This window comes from Chionomys nivalis, chromosome 5 (assembly GCF_950005125.1).
Source record: "Chionomys nivalis chromosome 5, mChiNiv1.1, whole genome shotgun sequence".
Classification (NCBI taxonomy): domain Eukaryota; kingdom Metazoa; phylum Chordata; class Mammalia; order Rodentia; family Cricetidae; genus Chionomys; species Chionomys nivalis.
In genome coordinates this window covers 39,636,163-39,657,447 of record NC_080090.1, presented here as the reverse complement: position 1 = coordinate 39,657,447, position 21,285 = coordinate 39,636,163, and the positions used below count along the sequence as shown (strand labels likewise).

The following is a 21,285-nucleotide window of genomic DNA, read 5'->3' as shown; positions in this document are numbered from 1 at the left end:
CTGTGGCACCTCTCTCTGCTTCTGTCTCCCCCCACCCCTGCATTTACCTCTTCTGTATGACTCAGTTAATCCTGTCCCTGAAACTGCACGAACACTTATAACAGGACTGAGAAAAATGGGTGAAGGCCGGGCATGGCAGTGCACGCCTGTGATCTCAGCACCTGGGAGACTCCGGCAGGAGAAGGAACAATTCCCCACCAGTCTGAGCCACATTAAATAAACAAACACGAATGAGTGAAAGACAAACCGGCCCTGGGGTTGCTCAGAAGCTGAAAGGAGCTGGTATTATCCTTAGAGCCAGTTCTCATCTGTATTTCTTTACTCTGATAACCAGCATTTGGGGGTGAAGAAGAACATGGAAGAGAGACCAGAGGAGACCCGCGCAGAGGCGACCCGGGTTCTACTGAATCCGGAGCCCCGCCAGGCGGGGCGGGGGGCGTGTCCGTCACGTGGAAGTGGCGTGGTGGCGTATGGGCCCAGCTGCGCAGGCGCGGGGAGCTCCGGGTCCCTCGGCCCCCGACGCTGAGCTCAAACGGAGGAGAAGGCGGGCGGGAGACACCTATGTCCGCTGGCACAACTCAGCGAGGCCCGTGACGTCCACGGAGGTGGGGTCCTCGAGGCTCAGGTGAGGATCCAGGCAAGCCCGCGACCGCGGAGAGTGGTGCAGATGGATAGAGGATGTGGCTCCACCTTCTCCTGGGGCCGCTCTCCAAGGTGCCCTCCGCCCACCCCAAAGAGGTTGGGAGAGACTCCACGCTTGGGGCCAAGAGACCCGGTCCCGAACTGGCACTGGTGGTACCCAACTGGGTGTCTGAATTGTTGGGGCAGAGGACTGAGAAAACTCTTGTCCAACCTCGCCGGCAGGAGTTCTGGAGGCTGCCGGGGGTGGCAGTGGTTGTCCTGTCTCTGTTTGGGTGCCCTGTGAGGAAGTCTCAGAGGCACCTGTTCCCCGTCACTTCCAAAGGTTACCAACCTTTGACTTAAAAAAGCCCAGTTGTAAATTTCAAAGTACAACTGAGGTGTGGTGAAGAGGAGATGAGCAGAACACATGGCAGCCCATCCTCTGGGTTTTTAGGCGGTGAAGGAGTTGGTGGAAATGCTCTAAGGGAGAGCAAGGAAAGTTAGGGTGCACCCTGGCAGGTATGCGGAGGCACATCCCCAGAGTCCTGGTGGCACCGTGCCTCCTATCTGTCTTCAAAGCCCTCTTACCTAGATATCAGCTTAATTCGGGGTTTTATTTTTATTTCAACATTTTTTTTCCCTTGGAGCCTAGTCGATGATCTATTTGAATAGAAAACAATCACTTAGGTTTTATTTTGAAAAGTGTTGTCATGGAACCTGCTTATAGTGTCTTATATGCTCCTGTTTTAGCCCAGCCCTGGAGACAAAATTGGGGTTCACACTGCACACCCTGATTCCTCAGAAGATATTCATCAGAAAATAGTCTGTTTCATATATTTGGGGTAGTCGTTGACTAATTCAGAAATGAGTAAGAATTAAACATCTCTGGCAGTCTTTGTAAAGAGCTTATAGCATCTTCCATGTCTTTAATCCTGATTCATCTCTGTAGAAGGTGATTCAGGAATTGTTCCCATTTTACTGAAGCAAAACAGTGCCTGGTCCAGGTTTGTACAACTTGGAGGAATTGGACCTAGGTGTACGTTCTTGGTCTGGCCTTTCCAGTAGTCTCCTTCCTCATAAGGGAAGCCATTTGCCCTTTGTGTTGTTCCTGAAGGGGTTCAAAACATTCATTCATTCTCTCTCTCTCTCTCTCTCTCTCTCTCTCTCTCTCTCTGTCTTCCCTTTCTCCTTCCCTCCCTCCCCCGCCCTCTTTCTTTTCTTCTTCCAGACAGGGTCTTATTATGTGGGTCAGGGCACCTTTTAATTTTACAGAAGCTGTCTTTGAATTTGTAGTGCCCCTCTCTCAGCCTTCTGACTGCTGGCATTGCAGTCTTGGTTTCTAATGATCGTCCCAAGCTGCGTAGCACCAGACAGTTTGCTTAGGCCCGGAATCATGCCCAGGCTTTGTTAGTATCTCAGGTTAAAGGTAACTCTCTAGCCAATTGCTAATTGGCTGTCTGCCTCTGCAATGTTAAGAGTTTGTTTGGACAGAGGTTTGTGTGGCAGGAACTGTAGAAGGTACTATAGAAGGAGCCCTGCTCACCTTTGCACTCAGTGGCCTCTGCCAAGGGAGATTGCAACTGAGTATTGCCCTTTGCCTTTGGCACCACCAGTTGGCACAGCCAGTGCAAAAGGCAATGCTGGGGAGCCATAGTTAAGTCAGAGTATGTGCTGTGGAGAAGGACTCCTCCAGACCTAGAACTTCCACCTAGCAAGCAGACTTGCAGCAACGTAGCTGGAGAAGTTGTTCCATGTTCGGTATGTATTTTGCCCCACTAGGACAGTGAGTGGATCCGAACCCTGGAAAAGATAAAGACAATAAGACAATGCTAAAGCCAATGGGGTGGTGTATGCCTAAAACCCCAGCACAAAGGAGGCTGAGGTAGGAAAGTGGCAACTCCTGGGCTATCCTGGGCTACAGATCAAGAGCTCATCTTTACAGTTTTCCAGAGTGCTGCCGTGTTTCGTGTTGTCCTTCTCCCACACTCCTTATGACAGTCCTGCAGAATGACCTACCTCACCTTTTCTGACCTCATCAGTAATCCTCCTGCCTCAGCCTCTTGAGTGCTAGGATTACAGACATGGGCCACCACTGCATTCAACTTGTTTCCCAGAAGATCCTGAGGTGATGAGGGATAAAATGACCTCTCGGGACCAGACTGGGAGTTAGGACTTGTTTGCTAGACCCCAGTGCATTTTGGAGGCTTGCCTCATCTTCCTGTCCATATACATGCAACTTGAGAGAGCAGGTCTTCTAAGCCTAGGCAGGAGAATGAAAAGTCAGCTGAATGGCCAGATCTTTGGGGGGGGGATTATTTCTCAGAGGAAAAGACTTTCCCAGTCAGCTATACCCCTTACTCTTCACTGTGCCTGTGTCTCAGTTTCCAGGTTGCTGACAATATTATCTTTTTCTCCTCTGAGTGCCTGTTCATGGTTCCAACCCTAGTGTCTCAGTGGAGGGCTGGGATAGAGCCAGGCATTCACCCCAGTGAACAGAGCTGAAAGTTGAAAGTTTTGGCAAATAAATGACAGCTCACTGCAGGTTGCCAATTCCAGAAGATGGTTGTGAAGGCTCTCCTGTTGCTCCCTGTGTTTTCGCTCTGCTAAGCTGGCATTTATGATGGCATCTAGAAATAGCATGGCCTTGTTACTGTGTATAGGAAAAAATGCAGACCTGCTTCTCAGCGGAGAATGGGCAGTATGATCCTAAAGAAAACATTTGGCATTGGTTTGTAAACTGCTTGCCAGGGATTAGGCCTGGGAGAGACTGGGGTTCTCTCCAACACCAGGCCCCATCCAGGAGTCTTGCTCCCAGCTTGCCTAAGGCCAATGATCCAGTTTCAGCACTAGCTGCACTTGACTCCGATGCATGTGCATAATCTTCGAGCTTTAGGGCCCTGGTTCGTGGCTGGGTGTGTGGAACCTTAGGAATGCAAAGCAGGATACGCTGGCTCTGATTGGGAGTTGGGAGACCCAGACCTGAGCCCCAGCATTGGCACTGATGCCCTTCTTACCCATGTGGCTTTGGGCTAGTCCGCTCCTCGTTTACTCAGTAAAGGGGTTGCTAAAGTAGAACTTTAATAGCAGAGGACGGTGGAGGAGAAAAGACCTGGGAAACATCCTTCCAGTCTGTTCATTGAAAGCCCGAGGCAAGGAAACCACTGCCTCTTCTTTCCCTGTGTCTTCCCTCTCTTTCCTTTCTTTATTCTCCTGGGTCTGCCTCAGGCCAGCTTTTCCTGAGGTGGAAAGAGTCCCTGGGTGAGGCTGGGCAGGGCAGTGTTCTCTTAATATTTAGACTGTCTTGCTGTCCCTACACGTTTCAGACATGAGTTAACCCACCCAGTGCTGACGCTCTGTTTTGTTAAGACTTTTATCGGTTCCTGCCCAGAGGCAGCTCTTTGAACCAGCAGGAGAAAGTGAGAATGTGCTCACACAGCAGACACTGGGTAGCGCTGGGTGCCCTCAAGGCTCTCCCTGTAGAAGTAGTCATTGGTGCTGCAGAGTCTGGCTGTGAGAGTGAGGACAGAAGATTTCTAGTTTCTTCTGTCTGTTCAGTGACTATACTCGATCTCGGATGTGTCCGCTCTCCCTGCCAGTGAGCAGCAGAGCTGGGACTCGATGCACGATCAGTCCCAAGCATGAGTGTCTTCTCTAAAGCCAGGTTAGCAGTGTGCAGAATTCCTTCCACACAGAGGCGAAATTGGGCAGCAACAGGCTAGCTCCAGCTTTGCTCCACTGTGAAACTTAAGTAAAATTCAGATCCCTTCATTACGAATTTGATAAAATACGAACCTTCCATTACCTATATTACACGTAGCAGAGCCTTGGTAAGCGCTGTTAGTGTAATAGTGACGATCTCCCCGTGTCCCTTGTACTGGGAAGTCAGACAGATAACCAAAACACAACACATGAAGCCCATTTTTCACAGTGCGCAGGGGTGTGCATATGTTAACACATGTGTGGGCCCTGTAACCAGATAGAGCATTCAGTTGGCAATGCTTTCAGGGAAGGGTTTAGCAGGATGTATTGTTTATGCTGGGTTTTACCAGCAGGTAGGCATGCATTTAGTTGGTATGCCGGGCGAGGGAATTCTCGGTAAATGAATGACATGAACAGTAAGAGTGTGATCTTGCAAGCAGAGTAGTGTGGTGAGGGTGCTGGAGGAGCTGGGGATGAGACCAGAATGGTGGGCTGAAGTTAGACCCTGTCAGCTCTGGGGAGACGCTCACTGTAAGAGAAGCGGAAATGGAGAGTGGGGAGTGATAAGATCACTCTGGCTAGGGACTGGAGAGACGACTCAGGAGTTAAGAGCACTGGCTGGACCTCCAGACTCTCTGGGTTTGTGTTCCAGCACCTACCTGGCAACTCACAACCATCTGAAACTCCAGTCCCAGGGGATCCAAAACCCTCTACTAGCCTCACTGGCACTAGGCAGGTCTGCACATGGTACACAGACATACATACAGGCCAAACACCCATACACATAAGTAAAATAATAAATAAGAAAGACTACTCTGGCTACAGCATGGAGAGTGATGTATAAAGAACCAAAGTAAAGGCTGTCCAAGTTCATCCGCTTCTGAGCAGTTCAGAGTAATGGGGATTTGAGCTTAGACTGTAGCCATGAGGTCAGAAGAGGCTAACAGACCCATGAGAGATGGACAGAACTCCGACTGATAACGTGTAGGCAGTGAGAGCCAAAGAAAGGAAAATTGACATTAGGTTTCTGGCTTGAGCAGCTGTCTGGATACCTGGGTCATTGAGTCGGGAGCCCTAGGAGAGAAATCAATAGTGGACAGAGGTCAGTTTTGGATGTACTGCGACAGATCCATATAAACCTCCTACCTGGAAACTTTGAGTCAGTACGAGGAATGGGAAGTTGGAGGCATTGCCAAGCTAGTGGGTGAGGTGCTGGCCTTAGATGAGGTCACCCAGGAAGGGTGTAGGGATTCTGTAAATGGCAGAGAAGGGAAAAGAGAGGTGATGGATAGATACCAAGGCTCCTTGGTTGTCCAGTTGACTTCCTGGATGTAAACTTAAGAAGTGGGTACAGAGCAGGCCACACAAAGAACCATGGACAAAAGGACCTGTCCCTTTGATGCTGTGACTGTGTCATGTGGCCTGTGTTAAGAGCCTGACTGAGAGTGCACCCATAGCAGAGGGGGAGTCTGCTGGCACTTGGGAAATGTTATAGTCTGCATGACTGCAAATGACTCAAATCTCTGCTCAGTTTTCTGAAGGGCTAGGGGGCCTTGGCAGCTGGCCTCTTCGATGTTTTCTGGAGATTAACCATTGGCAGCTGCAGGAGCCCTAGGGTTTCTGTGTGGCCCAGTCGTGCCTGTGGAGTGGCTAAGCTTAGGGGCCTAGGCAAACCTCCAAAGCCCCACCTCCAACTCTCCCTGTGCCTGCTCACCCTGCCTGCACACCCTGTGGGCCAGAACCGCTTGTCAGCAGAAGCAGAGGTGTGGACGCCGCAGATGGTAAGTGCAGCTCCAGGTTTAGCCTGCTCAAGGGTGGATATGGGGAGGGGGCAGCCAAGCTGGATAAAACCTGACTGGGCAGTGGGCCAAGGTGGGGTTAGGTTAATGAAGAGCAGGAATGTTGGGGCTCCAAAGAGAGCTGTTTGTGTTGATATCAGAGAACGTCCTTGTGCTCTGAGGAGCTGCGGGACGCCTTCACTTTGGAGTTGAGAAGATGGGCCTAGGGAAGATGGCCCCGTTTGGCATGGGGATCCAGCTGGGTTCCCTCTACCAACTCTCAAGCGTCTCCAGACCTGAGCTGCCACTCTGAGCTCTGACAGCTGCTGTTTATTTGTCTTCTTATCCAGCTTCACCTTCTGGGAGACAAGGGGATCAGATAAACCCCACCCTAGGGAGCTGAGTTGTGGAGCTTGGGGCTAGCCCTTCTGTAAACAATCTGCCAGTTGTCATTTAGAGAGAGACTGGCCCCCTCCTTAAGGAAAGAGACAGAGTGGGAAAAAGAGAAGGGACAGCTGGTGTATGGTAAATTTCCTTTAGACCAGACATAGTGACATTGTATTTGATGGCTGAAGGCAATAAACTGCCTGTTTGAAATTTTCCTGGAGATGGAGGTTCATGCCCTTGACCCCCACAGACCTACTTCCGAATGTGTGGAGAGAGTCCAGGTGTGGCTGTAGGGAACAGCTTTGGCGCAGCTTCTCCTGTTTGCTACAGATGGCAGTATTGCTACCTGCTGGCCCTGTGACAGCAAGGAAATTCCTGGATGCAGAACCTTGGTGTCGGCCCCTTCGAAAACAATATTCTTTGCTACACAAGACAGTTGAGAGAATGAACTTGAGCCAAGTATGTCAAGTGACGCTCAGAGAATTCAGGATTACTGGCCTCCCTGCTTCTGTGCTCAGTGGTCTTGGAGGCACACGTGGAAAAGCACTGACTGTTCCATCTAAATATGAAAAATCTCTCCCTGTGGGAGTGGGATTAACTTACTCAGGGACTAAGTCTGTGCAGCAGGTTGTCGCGGTATCGGTTCCAAGGCTTGCCAGGGAGAGAGGTTACTTTAAGGTCCGGAAGCTAGGTGCTTCTCCGTGCTTATCACCAGCAGAAGAGCCGCAGCTGGGGTGGGAGCAGTCTGAGCCGGGTCACAGAGAAGTCCGCCTCCCCAGGGTACTGCTGATAAAGCAGAGCCTGAGCGTGTGCTCTCCCCCAGAGCAGTGGATCAGAGTAGGCGAGGGCCTAAGGGAAGAAAACATCATGCCTGGCATAGCTTTCATGCCCACATCTTGAATCCAAGTTGAGGTAGGGAGAGAGGGGAGTCTCTGGGGCATGATCAGTTCCTTTAGGGAAGAGTTGAGTCTGTTGGGTGGCTGATTCCTATCCTATCCTATCCTTGACCTATGCCCAGTGATCTAAGCACACAGAATGAAATGGGGGCTTAGGGAGGCCTGGGAATAAATGAGATCCTAGATGGCATGAGAGTCCCATGGAAACACAGATGCTTTAGGTGACTTTCAGCAGGTAGGCTGGGTTGTTGCCATAGGGGTGGCGGCTTCTGGGTTTCCTCTCCCCTCTGGGAGTCAGTCTTCCATGCTAGGCTCAATCATTCCTGGCCCAGCCAAACTTTCACACTGTGAACTGTGTCCCACACCAATTCCAAAGCCGCTCTGTTTCTGTGGCTGCCCAGATTGGCTCTCTTCCTTGTGGCCCCACAACCTAAGTGTTCTTACTCAGCCAAGGTGCCTAACCTTCCTACCGACTTTCCCACTATTCTGTGAACTGAGCCTATGTCTTCTTAAGGATCATGTGTCATACTTAGTTCTCCCAAACTGCCATTTAGTCAACAGGTCGGTACTAAATAAATTATAAAAATAAGTGTTCAGTCTAGTTGAATTCCCTAGATGTGATCACTGAGCAAATGAGCCAAATGTTTGCCATTGGATGATGGGGAAATGTAGCTTGGGGGTCTCCAAGAGTTCAGTAAGGTTGTGTTGATAGGAGAGGGGGGTCCCTGGACTCCCCAAATGCACTGCTGGGTTCCAGGAGTCCATTTGTAGGGTAGATGTAAGATGGCCTGTGCCTCCTCTTACAGACATGCTTAGCACATCTGTGCACACGATGACAGTACTCGTGTGCTCCTGCGTTATGTACACTGGCTTATAATCCAAAACTGCTGTAAAAGGCATAAAAGCACTAGCTTTTTTCCAGGCTGTGTGGATGCTCCTGTTTATAGCAGGTGTCTGGGAGCTGTGATTCCCTCCCAATTGTTCTGCGAACTATAATCCAGTAATGTGTAACTTTGCCAAAGAAAAATTGGAAGCAGGCCTGTGAAACATTCTTTCCTGCTTTGCCCAAGAACTTGATTGTACATAAGTCATGTTCATCACTCAACTGTATTGAATTCATTTCAGCACTTGTCTGTGGTGAGCCATTGACCATAGACCACACTTTGTGTGGTTCTAAGGAAGCCTTCCCTCCCAGTTGAAATCCCTTGCATCAGCGATACAGTGGCAACCACCACGCCTTCAAACACCCACACTTGCCTCCTCTGCTTTCCCTTTCTCCAAGTGTATCAGTAACAGATTCCTCTTTTTTTTAGGGTCATATTTATTTGGCTGTCCCTTGCCTGGAGTTCTCTTTCAATTAATTAATTGGTTTATTTAATTTTAATGGTACTGAGGATTAAACCTAGGACCTTGTTCATGCTAGACAAGTTTTCTACCAAGAGCTAGTCCCGTCCTCTTTTTACTTTGAGACAGTGACTCAATAAATTTCCCAGGATGACCATGACCTTGATAGTGTCCCCCTGTCTCAACCTGCTGAAGACCCGAGATACAGGCCTGTGCCACTAGACCTGGCCTCTCTTTTATTTCATAACTCAAATTTGAACTTTTGAGGCTGGCTTCAGTACTGGTCTGGTCTACCTTTTCCTTCCCAAAGTCCCCACCATGGCTCACTTCTGCCCTCCTTAAAGACCCTTCTCATTTGCAGAGATGTGGATTTCCCAACCTTCACTGGGTCTTTGAGAAATTTCTGGGTCAAAACTTGCAGGGTAGAATAAGTGTTTGGGGGGTGATTACTGTCCCTGTCCTGTCTCCAGTCATCCAAGCATACAGAGTCAAGCTGGGAGAAGAATGTGGGGAAGTATTGGGGTGAGTGAGAACTTAGGGGGGAGTGAGAGCCAGCAGAAATGCTGGGGCTACAGGGAGTTGTCAGGAGAAGGCAGGCTGGATGGACTACTGCTGTTTGAGGATGGGATGTGTAGTCCGGTTTTTCTTTGGTCCGCCAGCTCATGAACAACAACATGGAGACTTACTATTAATTATGAAAGCTTGGCCTTAGTTTAGGCTTGTCCCACTAGCTCTTTTTTTTTTTTTTTTTTTTTTTTTTGGTTTTTCGAGACAGGGTTTCTCCCACTAGCTCTTATAACTTAAATTTGACCTGCTTTTATTAATCTATGTTTTATCATGTGGCTTTTTACCTTTCATTCTGTATGTCCAACTCCTTCCACGTCTCCTTGGCGGCTCCTCTGTGCCTTGATCATGTCCTACTTCCTCTCTCTCTGCCCAGAAGTCCCACCTGTACCTCCTGCCCTAATGGCTATTGGCCGTTCAGTTCTTTATTAAACCAATCTCAGCAATTTATCTTCACAAAGTGTACGAATATCCTACGACAGGGATGATTCTGGATTTGCCACCCAGAGACAAAAGGATACCCCACTGCAGAGAGCCTTACTGGTGAGGTAACCAGGCCCCAGGTGGGAATAAGGCTAGATTCCATAGGGTCCCCTTCTCTGTGCATACACCTCTGACTCGGCCTCCACTGAAAAATTCTGCTCCTTCTGATGTGACACAGACCCTACTCCCTGCTCCTATTCATCCAGCAAAAATCCCTGCGGTTTTGGTCTCGTGTGTGTGCGTGGTGGCAGGGCTGTGGGAAGGGTGCCCTCTTAGATACCCGTGTTTTTAACAGTGGCCATCTCCAAGTGGTAGGCTTCACGGAGTATTGACTTTCTCGTCTGCTATGGTTTTATGCACTGGTGCAGCTGAAACTGTTTTTTGTTTTGTTTTTAATGGAAGCCTGTTTCATTTCTATAATGAGTGAGAAAGCTATTCTCAGCTGGGAGAAATTTACTGATATTATCTGTCTATCGTGAGTGAGGCCCTGCTGGGCAGTGGCTGGGGCTTTGATGAGTAGAATGTCGCCCTTGTTTCTGGGAGATTCTTAAACTCAAGAGGAAGACTGGGCAACAAAACAGGAATCCTCTGATCTCAGATGAGAAAGCTGTCCCTACCCAGAGGGGTGACAGCTGAGTCACTTACTACCCGTGCTGTGAAAGAGAATGAGGCTTGGTGAGGAGAGGACTATGGGACAGGCTCAGTGCGGCAGAGGCACAAGAGAGGCTCCTAGAAGGCTGTCGTTTCTCTAATTACTCCTGATGCCTGCATGAACTTCTTGGGGCACAAACCAGCACGTGTCTGTGCTTTTCCCACGCTCTTACACTAGGGCTGAGACAAGCAGCTGAGCAGTTCTGACCAGTCTCGTGTTTCCCTGCTTCAGGCCCTCCTCCCCTGGGCCCCTGGCCCGTTGCCCACTGGAGTCTTGGGCAGGAGGTCAGATTCCAGCTGTCCTGTGGGAACAGTAATATCTTCCTTCTTCTCAATCTCCAGACATGTCTTTCCTCCAGGACGCAAGTTTCTTCACCATGGGCATGTGGTCCATTGGTGCGGGAGCCCTGGGGGCCGCTGCATTGGCAGTACTCCTGGCCAACACGGATGTGTTTCTGTCCAAGCCCCGGAAAGCAGAGCTGGAATATCTGGAAGACATAGACCTGAAAACGCTGGGGAAAGGTAAGGAGTGACTGCCAGCCTCGGTACTTTTCCAGGGTGCTGGGATGCATGTTTAACCTCTTTAGTTTCCTTCCTAAAATCGTTCCTTTTGCTTAAAGCAATATTAGAGGAAAATCTAATAACAGTTTTTAAATTACCAATAGTTATACCACCCTAACACAGTCATTTTTACTTTGCTGTATTCCTTTCCATGCTTACATATAGTCGCATAAATGTAATCTGGGTATTATTGTCTAATTTATCTTTTTCTTATCAAAGTCATTTTTCACTCTCTATTACTGTTGCCTTAACTGCGATGATAAATTGCTCCGTAATATTTAGTAATATTTTACCACCACTTAATAAGCCAGAGAGTATTCTGAGGAATTCCAAGTCTTCTGATAATGTCATAAAGAATAAAATAAAATGAATAAGGTTGTCTGAGTTGAATGAGCTCAAGAAACACTGCTTTATCCAGTTCTGTGTTCCTGATGCTTGATAGTGGGCCTGCTGCATAGTAAGGATTTGTACATAGTAAGTGGGGGATCTGGGGAGCCACTGGTACTTCATGGTTATCCTGTGATGAAGCTGCAGACAGGGCCCTCTGTACCCATCCTCAGGGCCACCTGGAATTCATGGCAAGAGCTGTGAGCCTCACCTCGTCACGCTGTCTCTACCTCTGCCAGGTGCATTCCACACAGAGCTAAGGCTCAGTGGGCTTCAGTCGTGTCCAGTTGCGGCAGGAATTTTTTGGTACACATGAGGGCTCACTGTTGGGTGGTCCATTGTCTAGTACCCCAGAGAGAAGCCATCATCATTCCCTCAGTTGGTGAGGGAGCTGTCCTCGGGAGACGGGAGTGTGGAGGTTCTGACCCAGGCAGGCAGCCTTAGGACAGTGCAGAGAGACTCCTGCAAGCTTTGTTCAGTCTCCAAAACCTCACATGACGGCAGCCTCCCTCTCCCTGTTTTTGTTCACACTGCATTTCACAGGTGCTTGGGTACCTCTGGAGAATACTAGAACAATTAAGACTCATCCTTAATGACTCCTCACTAACTCTCCCAAGCATCTCCTTGTTGGGTGTCTTCCACTTTATTCTGTTTACAGTAGTGCAAGCATTGGAGTTAACATGTTTAGACTAATTTAAATTTTTAAAATGTTGATTTTGCTGGGAGATCATGGCTTTTGTTCCCAGCGCTTAGGAGGCAGAAGCAGCTGATCTCAAAGTTTGAGGCCAGCCTGGTGTATAGAATGAGTTCCAGGAAAGCTGGGTCAACACAGAGAAACCCTGTCTTGAAAAATTATAAAAAATAAAGACAACAATTTTTTAAATATTGTTCATTTCTTTTAATATGCTTTTAGGGATACTTTTGGGAGGGGTATCAAAGTATAAAACTTAGTTTGGGCTCCACAGAATTATTACAGTGTCCAGTACTGCTAGCCATAAGTGGAATTTGCCAATTTTGCTAGAAATTAGTGAAATTTGGATGTTCTAGTTGAACACTGATTTTTGTGGAAGAGGGATCATTGGAGTGTACGGTGGAGTCCTTAAGCCTTATTAGTGTTCTTTGGGAAGGTGAATCCTCCCTCTCTGTGCTTGCTTTCTTCTTCTCCCAGGTGTGGAGTACTCGTCCTGGCCCCGTCTAGGCTGGGTTCTGCCCTGAGCTTGGCTCCGTGTAGTTAATGAGCATCTAGGAGGAGATCGTAACTCTCCTTCTTCTCCTTCAGAATCAAGGACATTCAAAGCAAAGGAGCTATGGGAGAAGAATGGGGCTGTAATTATGGCTGTGCGAAGGCCAGGCTGTTTCCTCTGTCGAGCGGTGAGTGCCTTTGAGGATCTCTTGGAAGGGAAGCATCTGACAGTGGGTCTGGAGTATTTCCAGCCAAAACCAAAGGGCTTATGTGTGCTTCTGAGCCTTCTGTCAGTTCTGGATGCTTCTGTTATTTGCTCTATGCATTTGTTTTGACATTTGCTCTGTTTTTTGTTTTTTGCTTTTTTTCCTAACAACTCTGTATATCCTGGTGGGGTTAGTAACAAGTCTGCTTTCTTTGTCCTTCAGACCTTTTTCCCAGTATGGTAGCAGCCATGTCCTGCCCTGCCTTTTCATTAAATCTAGAAGAGCAACAGGAGCAAATTCTGAGTTCCTATTGGTCAGCATAGATGCACACTTGTCGAAATAATGGTCTGGAGAGCTGAGGAAACCTGACTGTCAGCCATCAGCTGTTGTGAAGATGCTACAGCATGCAGGGACCTTCCTCAAGGAGGCACTGTAGAGCATTTCTGTATGTGAGCCTCTCCTTGGGACCCACTGGAGTCCATTTCCACTCAAGATCATGGCAGCTCCTCCCTCTGTGCTCTCACAGAGGGAGTAGTTGAGCGTTTGGCCTGTTGGCTTGAGTGAGGTTGAGGCTCCCTTACAGGGTGGTTCCAGGTTGGCCAGTCAAATGGAAGCCATCCCAGTAATAGAGAACACATACCACGGCAGAAGCTACAATAATCGAGGCACAAAACGCTAGTGCAAGAAGGGATTTTGCAGTGGCCCGAGCCTGGTCTTGTCAGTCTATAAATGAGTAAAAAGGAGTGCCAGGGTAGTTTTGGTGGCCTGCCTAGGTGGCACAACAAGCCCCAAGTTCTGCGATAACTGCTTTGACTAGGAGAAAATTTATTGGGGTTCTCTTGCCCTTGAAACCACTTGGCTTCTCACATAGCCCCTTTGTCCCTGTCAGGGTCATCACTCTCCATTTCTCTGGAAGCCTGGCCCACCACTAAAAGATTTCTTTCTGTTGTGTATGTGTGATACAGAATCCACGGATGCTGCTGAGTACACAGCCTTTGCAGCTCCTTACAAAAGAGCCAGGCCCCTCTTTTCCAGTTTTTTTAAGAAAGGTTCTCATGTGGCCCAGACTGACTCCACTTGCTAGGTAGCCCTTAAATTTCTGGTCTTCCCATCTCCACCTCCCGAGTGCTGGGATTTCAGACATGTACCACCATGTCTAATTTTCTGTGATGCTTGGGATTGAACCCAGCGCTTCATGCATGCAAGACAGCACTCTACCAACTGAGCCACATCCCAGCCTGTGCAGGTCTTCTGAAGGGCATCTTAGCAATGCAACCTGTTGTCACCATTCTCATTCTACAGAGGACAGTGGTACAAAGGTTGCCACAAAGCCAAGCTGCCCGCTTATTGTGTGCTCACTTATTGCTGCTGTAGCAAAATGCCACACATTTGATGGCTTTCACAGCAGTTAGCTTACAGGCTGAAGGTCAGAATTCCCAAATGGAATCTGGTTGCATTCCCCTGGAAGCTGCAGTGGGAAGTCAATTTCCTTGCCGTTTCCACTTTTCCAGAGCCCACCACTTTTCTTCGCTTGTGATTTCTCCCTATGTTTCTAAAATCAGCAACTGCTGCTCACCCATTGTCGCATCACATCCCTAAATACTAACTTTCTTTCCCTCCTCCATCCAAGACCCCAGTGATGGCCTTGGCCCCATCCAGTTAGCATAGGGCCTTCCTCCTTTAAGGCCAGGTGATCGGCAAGCTGTTTCCTGTCAGTCTCAGTTCCCTCTGGCCATGTGACAGGTCACAGGCATTCAGAGCCGACCATCTTTACGGGTTCGTTATTTTCTTTCATCTTGGAGGTGGAGGGTAAACTCGGGGCTCTTGATTCCCAATCTTGGATGCCTCAAGACACCAGCAGAGATGCTGTTCTGACATGATCTGTTGAAGTCAGTGATACTGAGGGGGGTCCCAGTAGCCACAGCTCTTGGTCACTGCAGCCAGTTTTCCTGTGTTCTGCTCTGTGCCCTGGAGCAGCGTTTAGTGGAAACTTACAGTGTCCAGAAAGCTGTGTGGATAGAAACGAGTGACTCAACAGACACATGGGCAGGAGTTACAGGACTCTGTTTCCCCTCAAGGGATTTAGATGGTGACATACCCAGAGGAAATAGCCCCGGAAAAGCAGAGAACCTCATTTCTAACAGGTGGTCTTCAACCATATCAGAAATAACAGCCCCTCTCTTCTACTCCAGTCAAAATTGGCTACTCAGTAGAGTTCTTGATGAAATTGTTATAATCTATCCTGTTTTGTCTAGCTATGCTTCCATTTCTTTCTTTTTTTCTTATTCTAGGAAACATAGTTGCTTTCATGTTACATTGTATTTGTATCAGAGGTGGGCCAGCTACATTTAAAAGAACTTCCTGATGATTCTTTAATTGCAGCATCTTATGTGAAAAAGGAAGTGGTTCTTCAGGTTGAAGCTTTTCCATGATTTATGCGGTATTGTTTATTCTTCCAGAACATGGTTCATGAGGGTCAAAGATGTGTGTACCAACTCAACTCTGCCACATCTTCCCATTGTCCATCTTCAGCTCTTCCTGCCATACATTCAGGACATTGGAACATCCAGCCATGTTCTAGACACTATGAAACAAAAGACAGAATGTCTAACAGTGAGACATACTTAGGAATCCAAGTGATAGTGCATGATGATGACATGAAGGCTTAGCACAAATGAAAAATCACAGAGAGAGAGAGAGAGAGAGAGAGAGAGAGAGAGAGAGAGAGAGAGAGAGAGAGAGAAGGCAGAGAACATGCTTGAGACGTAGGGACAGGTCCAGGAGACCTTTCTAGAACAAGGATACCTTTCCATTAAGTTAGATTAGAGCTGGAAAGAGAAGGAGATATCTAGGAGGGAATGGAGGGGGTCACCTTGCATTGAAGCTTGGAGGCCACAGTTGCATGGCCTTCACACATATGTCTGATGGACCCTTGGGCTAGTATACAAGGTAGGAAAACTTGTCCTGACTGAGCATAAAGGACATGTTTGGGACAGCCACTGTTCCAGAGACTCCCTGGGCATATTTCGCTTTCCCACTTTGAGAAGATAAGAAGCCTTGGCTGGGAGTGCACCTGAAACCCTGTCCAGAGGCTTGGTGTCTAACACGTGCTGAGCTACAGGGCCTGACTTCTCTCTGGGATTTTTGTCATCTTTCTTCCTCTGCTCAGTGTCAGACATGCCCTGGGCAGTAGTTTGGTTTTGTTGTTGTTGTTGTTGTTGTTGTTTGTTTGTTTGTTTATTTGTTTTAACATCACCTCTCCAAGTGCTCATGTCCCTGAACTGTCTTCTATAGGAGGCAGCAGACCTGTCCTCCCTGAAGCCCCAGTTGGATGAACTAGGTGTCCCTCTCTATGCTGTGGTGAAGGAGCAGGTTAAGGCAGAAGTGAAGGACTTCCAGCCTTACTTCAAAGGGGAAATCTTCCTGGATGAAAAGGTGAGTGTGTGTTACTGGAGAGAAACCTCAGTGTGTAAGAGACCTTCCTCTTCTTCCAAAGGCCCCTCATTCAGTTTCCAGCACCACAGCCTGCAAAGCCAGCTCCAGGGGGTCCAGTGCCCTCTTCTGGCCTCTGTGAACACTGCACACACTCACACACAAATGCATGTATAAACACAGTTAGAAATAAAATGCAGAAAGACAGAGTATGTTACAGGCTTGTGGGCCCTAGGCTGGGAGGTATGGTACTTATCTGGAGGAGGTCGCTGGCCTGGGACTGAAGGAGGGCCTTCCCATTCTGTTTGCCTGAGCTGGCAGGGTCCCCCAGCTCTCTGAGCACAGCACAGGCAGACTCAGGAAGGTTGTTGGCTGTTATTTCTAAGACTTTCTTTTTAATTGACCCAGGAGGGTGGAAATAGCAGCAAACTCCAGCCTCTTGGCATGAACCCCTGCCCCTTAATTTATGCAGTTGTGCCTCCCTTCTCTTCCCCTGCACAATGTTGTAAGGAGAGAGACGGTGGGGGCAGAGTTGTTTCCCTAGATTGGAGCTACCTTGAGACCTGAAGTTGACCTCAGTGGTATAGTGCTTCACTGACAAATGCAAGGCTCCAGGTTCTATCCCTGCATCACAAAAATAACATAAAGTTTTGGGTTTGTTTTTTTTTTAAAAAAAAAAAAAAGGTTTTTTTTCTTCTTTTCTTTTTTCTCTTTTTTCTTTTCTTTTTTTCTTTTTTCCTTAAATCAGAGCTGGCAAATCTTTATTTCCCTAGGCAGTTTAGTACGTCCCTGTGTGGAGTGATGTGTTAGACAGGCTCTGGGGCTTTTGGCATCCTTCCTGGGGATGAAAGACATACAGACTGCTCACACAAGATCTTCTTGCTCCCTAGAAAAAATTCTATGGTCCAGAGAGGAGGAAGATGATGTTCATGGGCCTCATCCGTTTGGGTGTGTGGTACAACTCCTTCCGGGCCTGGAATGGAGGCTTCTCTGGAAACCTAGAAGGCGAAGGCTTCATTCTCGGAGGGGTTTTTGTGATAGGACCTGGAAAACAGGTAGGATCTGTGTTTGCGGAAGATCTGTGGAATTGAGGCCAGATCTAGAGAGGGGCAGGCATTGGGTGTGGGGTCTCCATGTCTAGAGTCGCCCATCCTTTCTCCCAGCTCTTGTCGCTGGTCACACGTCTACCGTATGCTGGCCTCTCACACACTTTACAGTCATTCTAGGAGACAGTCCTGCTGCTCACACTGCAGGTGCAACCTTGACTGAAAGGAAGTAAGCAGCTATACCACTGCGCTTGGTCCAGCGTGGCACTGCAGGGACCTGAGCCCGGGTTTTCTCATTTCAATTTGTGTTTCTGTTCTCAGCCAGATATCTCACTTTTATTCTATTTGTGAATATACTCAGTTGGGATGTTCCCAAACCATCAAGGATGAATAAAGAGAAAAGCAGAGAGGAGAAGAGATAGATAAAAGCAGTCTTGCTGAGTGGTGGCAGTGCATTACTTTAATCCCAGCACTTGGGAGGCAGGCAGATCTCTGTGAGTTTGAGGCCAGTCTGATCTACAGAGCTAGTGCCAGGACAGACTCCAAAGCCACACAGAAAAATCCTGTCTTGAAAAACAACAAATAAACAAACAAAGGCAACCTGATGAGAGAGGGTGGCAAGGAGGTATGAGAGAGACCACCGTGCTTTTCCTGTGGAGATCTTGGTGCCTAGAGAGAGAACCTATTCCTCTATGGATAGGGTGTTAGGAGTCCTGGTAGTGAGGACCCAGAATCAATGTGGGGACCCTGAGGAAGAGAAGGGGAAAGAGAGATGAGGTCCCTGGAGGCCTGGGAGGCAGGTGGACACTCCACATTGGACTTTGCGGCCTCCAGAGCACATATAGCAGACATGGGTCACAGAAGGAAGACCTGGTTATGACATGCACATGTGTACGGAGTGGTTGGAACTTTGGTGTTTTGTTTCTGTAGAAAAGCAGCCTTAGTCTGCATTGATGGACCTCACAGTATAAGAGAAATAAGAATGAAAACCAAAATCTTTGACTGTTAATTTTTATTTCTAATCTTTTAAAAATGGCATTGGTAATTGTTCTTACTCATATTAGAATTTAGTATTAAATTGTGTCGAATTTGGCATAGTTCTGTCTGTTGATTTCTAGTAAACATACCAAGTGTCTTAATGGTAATGGCTGCAAAGCACCTGCCTGTCGTGTCTTCTGTATGACCAGTCTAGGATGTTAGCTTTTCTCGTTTCCATCTCTGTGTAAGGAAGTAGGCCTAGAGATAGCAAACCAGTCAGCCAGAGGCACCGCTGGTAAGCAGCACAGGAAAAACTAAACCCAGGAACACAGGATACCGCCTACAGATTGTCTACAATTGTCCTCAGCTGTGGTCCTCAGTGACCTGGCCCACATGACCCTCCAAGGTGCCTGCCCTGCCCACTCTGGGCCCTGTGGGGTTTCATTGTCTTCCCTCTGCCTCCTGTGGTGGCCTCTAGGGCAGGGTTTGGCACAGCTGCTAGCCTTTTCTTGCCTGGTGATGACTCACTTGGTACTCATGGCTGGGCTCTCACATTCCTGGTATCCTTAGGTGGGGTGTTGGTTCTCTGTGGAGTTTCTGGAAAGGTGGAGGGTAAACTGGGATGGCGGGCATCAGGACTCACCTGGGTTCCTAGTGAAGGTGGCTGTTGCCTCCCTGTTATGCAAGTGCCTCTAGGTATGAATTTTTTTTTAAATAATGATTTGTGATTCCTACTTTAAAGAAATGCATATACCAGAGAGATTCCAAAAAGAACAAACTAGTGGAAGGTGGGTGGAGCCTTCCTGTCAGCTGCTGAAGACAACCCACGGGGATAGAGCTGATGGCAGTGGGCTTGCTTCCCGCGCCATTATATATTCTTCCCCGAATTTTCACAGCCTGCATTTGGCTTATTGAGCAAGTAATTGCAGTTTCGCCATTCACTTCCCAATAGTCAACACAGCATGATGGGATTTTAATTATTGTTTATTTATTTGTGTGTGTGTGTGCGTGCACACGCGTGTGTGTGTACAGCAATGTGCATACACAATGCATGTGTGGAAGTCAAAGGACAACTCTCAGGAGGCAGTTCTCACCTCCCTTCCTAAGATCCAGGGTCTAAACTCAGGTTATTAGCCCTGTATATTGCAAGTGCCTCTACTGGAGAAGCCTTCTTCTGGACCCAACTTCTTTTTTGCTTTTTGCTTTGTTTTTGTTGTTATTGTTTTTATAATGATAGAACACCTTACAGATCATTTTAAATGTAAGGCTAGTGTCCAGATACATTTAGTTAGAGAACTCTGACAATTCGTGATATCATTTTACTACTTCAGAGAAACTGGGATGTCCTATGTCCTATGTGATATTGTGTTTTCTTCACAGTATTGGAAGTTGTGACCCCAGTTTGGTTTCTTTTCTTTTTTTTTTTTTTTTTGTGTGTGTGTGTGGTTGTTTTGTTTTGTTTTTGTTTTCCGGGACAGGGTTCCTCTATGTAGCTTTGTTACCTATCCTGGAACTCATTCTGTAGAGCAGACTGGCTTCTAACTCACAGAGATCTGCTTGCCTCTGCCTCCCGAGTGCTGGGATTAAAGGCGTGCGCCACCACCGCCCGGCTGAGTGTCCCCGGTTTTTTAAGAGGATTAAAGGGGTCTGCTATCTCAGATGGTCATTTAACACCCATCAAGGTGGACTCTGAGCTATATTTTGTAGGATTTTTCTGTTTTCATTCTCTTCTCTCCCAGGGTGATAGATTTTTATCTGCCTGTTATCCAGGAAGTCTTCCACGCACCCTGGCTTCCTGTGTCCCAAATACTGGGGTGTAGACCCCTCAGTCCCCTTCCTCTTCCTCAGGGGCAGGTGTGGGTTTCATTCAGTGCTGGGTTCTCGGCTGCCCAATCACAGGGCTTGATGGACAGCAGAAGTTCAGAGTCCACATCATGATTGAAAACTGACATCCCTTCCCGTTTCTGCTGTAGGGTGTCCTTCTTGAGCACCGAGAAAAAGAGTTTGGAGACAAAGTGAACCCATTCTCTGTTCTGGAAGCTGTAAAGAAGATCAAGCCACAGACTCCAGCCTCAGGAGAAAGCTGATCATGTACAACAGCTGACTGGGGGAGAACAGGGCCTTCACGCATCTTCACTGAATGAGCTGTGCTTCCATATTCACTAGGGATTGATATATTAGTATCATCTTCTGTGTAGGCCCAGAGTAGTTCCCAGAAAAAAGTGATTAAAATCTAGCAGATCAGTCAGAGTTTATTTGAGGAAAGATCTAGAAAATCCAAGTCTTAAAGTTGACTGTTCCACCTCCTTTCAAATGATATAGCCTGATTGCTAGTATTTGAAGTGAATTTTATTATCGTATATAAGAAAAAAATCTAAAATCTAAGAAAAGTGGGACTAAGAAACAGCTCAGTGGTAGAACATTTACCTAACACGCACAAGGCCCTTGGGTTGGATACACACACACACACACACACACACACATCTAAGAAAAGTTGGTGATTAACTCGACAATTAGAGAATATAAGGCTTTTTGTTCCATGTGTTTTCTGATAACAGCTTGTTATGTAATGCCAATGGACCACATACAGCAACTGTTGTGTTCGTGGATGGTTTGATAAAGGTAAATTACAAAGTGAAATTTCTTGTGGTCTTCTCTTCTGAACTCAGAAATTTGTTTCAGTGGATAAAGCTGTCACCTTTGGCTCTAATAAAGCATGCATCAGAAATATCCTCTGTACACAAGTTTTCCTTTTCCTTGTTCCTCTTGCTTCAGTTTCATGTTCTGGTCTTACGGACACGAGCCACCACAGCTAGCAAGTCACAAGTTTTTTCATTGATGAGTAACAAAAAAAGTGTCACCATATTGTTGGCTAACAGTGAAAACTCAGTATTCTCCTGGGAGGGAGTAAGGAAGGGCAGCTCACGTGACCGTGACCTAATGGGGTTAAAAATGGTCAGAAAGATGCATCCCTTCATGCTTGTTAGTAGTTAGTTATGCTGTCTTCTCGGGAGGAATGATCTCTGCATTGAAATTTGACAACTCCCTTCATATTGTTCTTATGTCCTA

General features: G+C 47.5%; 1 protein-coding gene across 5 annotated transcripts; it reads left to right on the top strand.

The window, feature by feature from the left end:
* The first annotated feature begins 479 nt into the window (after nucleotides 1-479).
* On the top strand, nucleotides 480-20,949 carry Prxl2a (peroxiredoxin like 2A). 5 transcript variants are annotated; one of them, XM_057770840.1, is made up of 6 exons: nucleotides 480-625; nucleotides 10,783-10,945; nucleotides 12,651-12,742; nucleotides 16,055-16,195; nucleotides 17,083-17,247; nucleotides 20,190-20,949. In XM_057770840.1, exons 2-6 carry the CDS (start codon nucleotides 10,801-10,803, stop codon nucleotides 20,301-20,303), a joined length of 657 nt encoding a protein of 218 aa, XP_057626823.1. In that variant the 5' UTR covers nucleotides 480-625; nucleotides 10,783-10,800; the 3' UTR covers nucleotides 20,304-20,949. The 5 variants fall into 5 exon arrangements, with proteins under 5 accessions (XP_057626823.1, XP_057626820.1, XP_057626819.1 ...); XM_057770837.1 differs by having other exon boundaries at nucleotides 10,766-10,945; XM_057770836.1 differs by lacking the exon at nucleotides 480-625 and adding an exon at nucleotides 2,279-2,379 and having other exon boundaries at nucleotides 10,766-10,945.
* The last annotated feature ends 336 nt before the right edge of the window (nucleotides 20,950-21,285 follow it).

Coding starts and splice junctions, on each gene's coding strand:
- Prxl2a (XM_057770836.1), top strand. Junction 16,196..17,082: donor AAATCTTCCTGGATGAAAAG/GTGAGTGTGTGT, acceptor CTTGCTCCCTAG/AAAAAATTCTATGGTCCAGA. Junction 17,248..20,189: donor TGATAGGACCTGGAAAACAG/GTAGGATCTGTG, acceptor TTTCTGCTGTAG/GGTGTCCTTCTTGAGCACCG.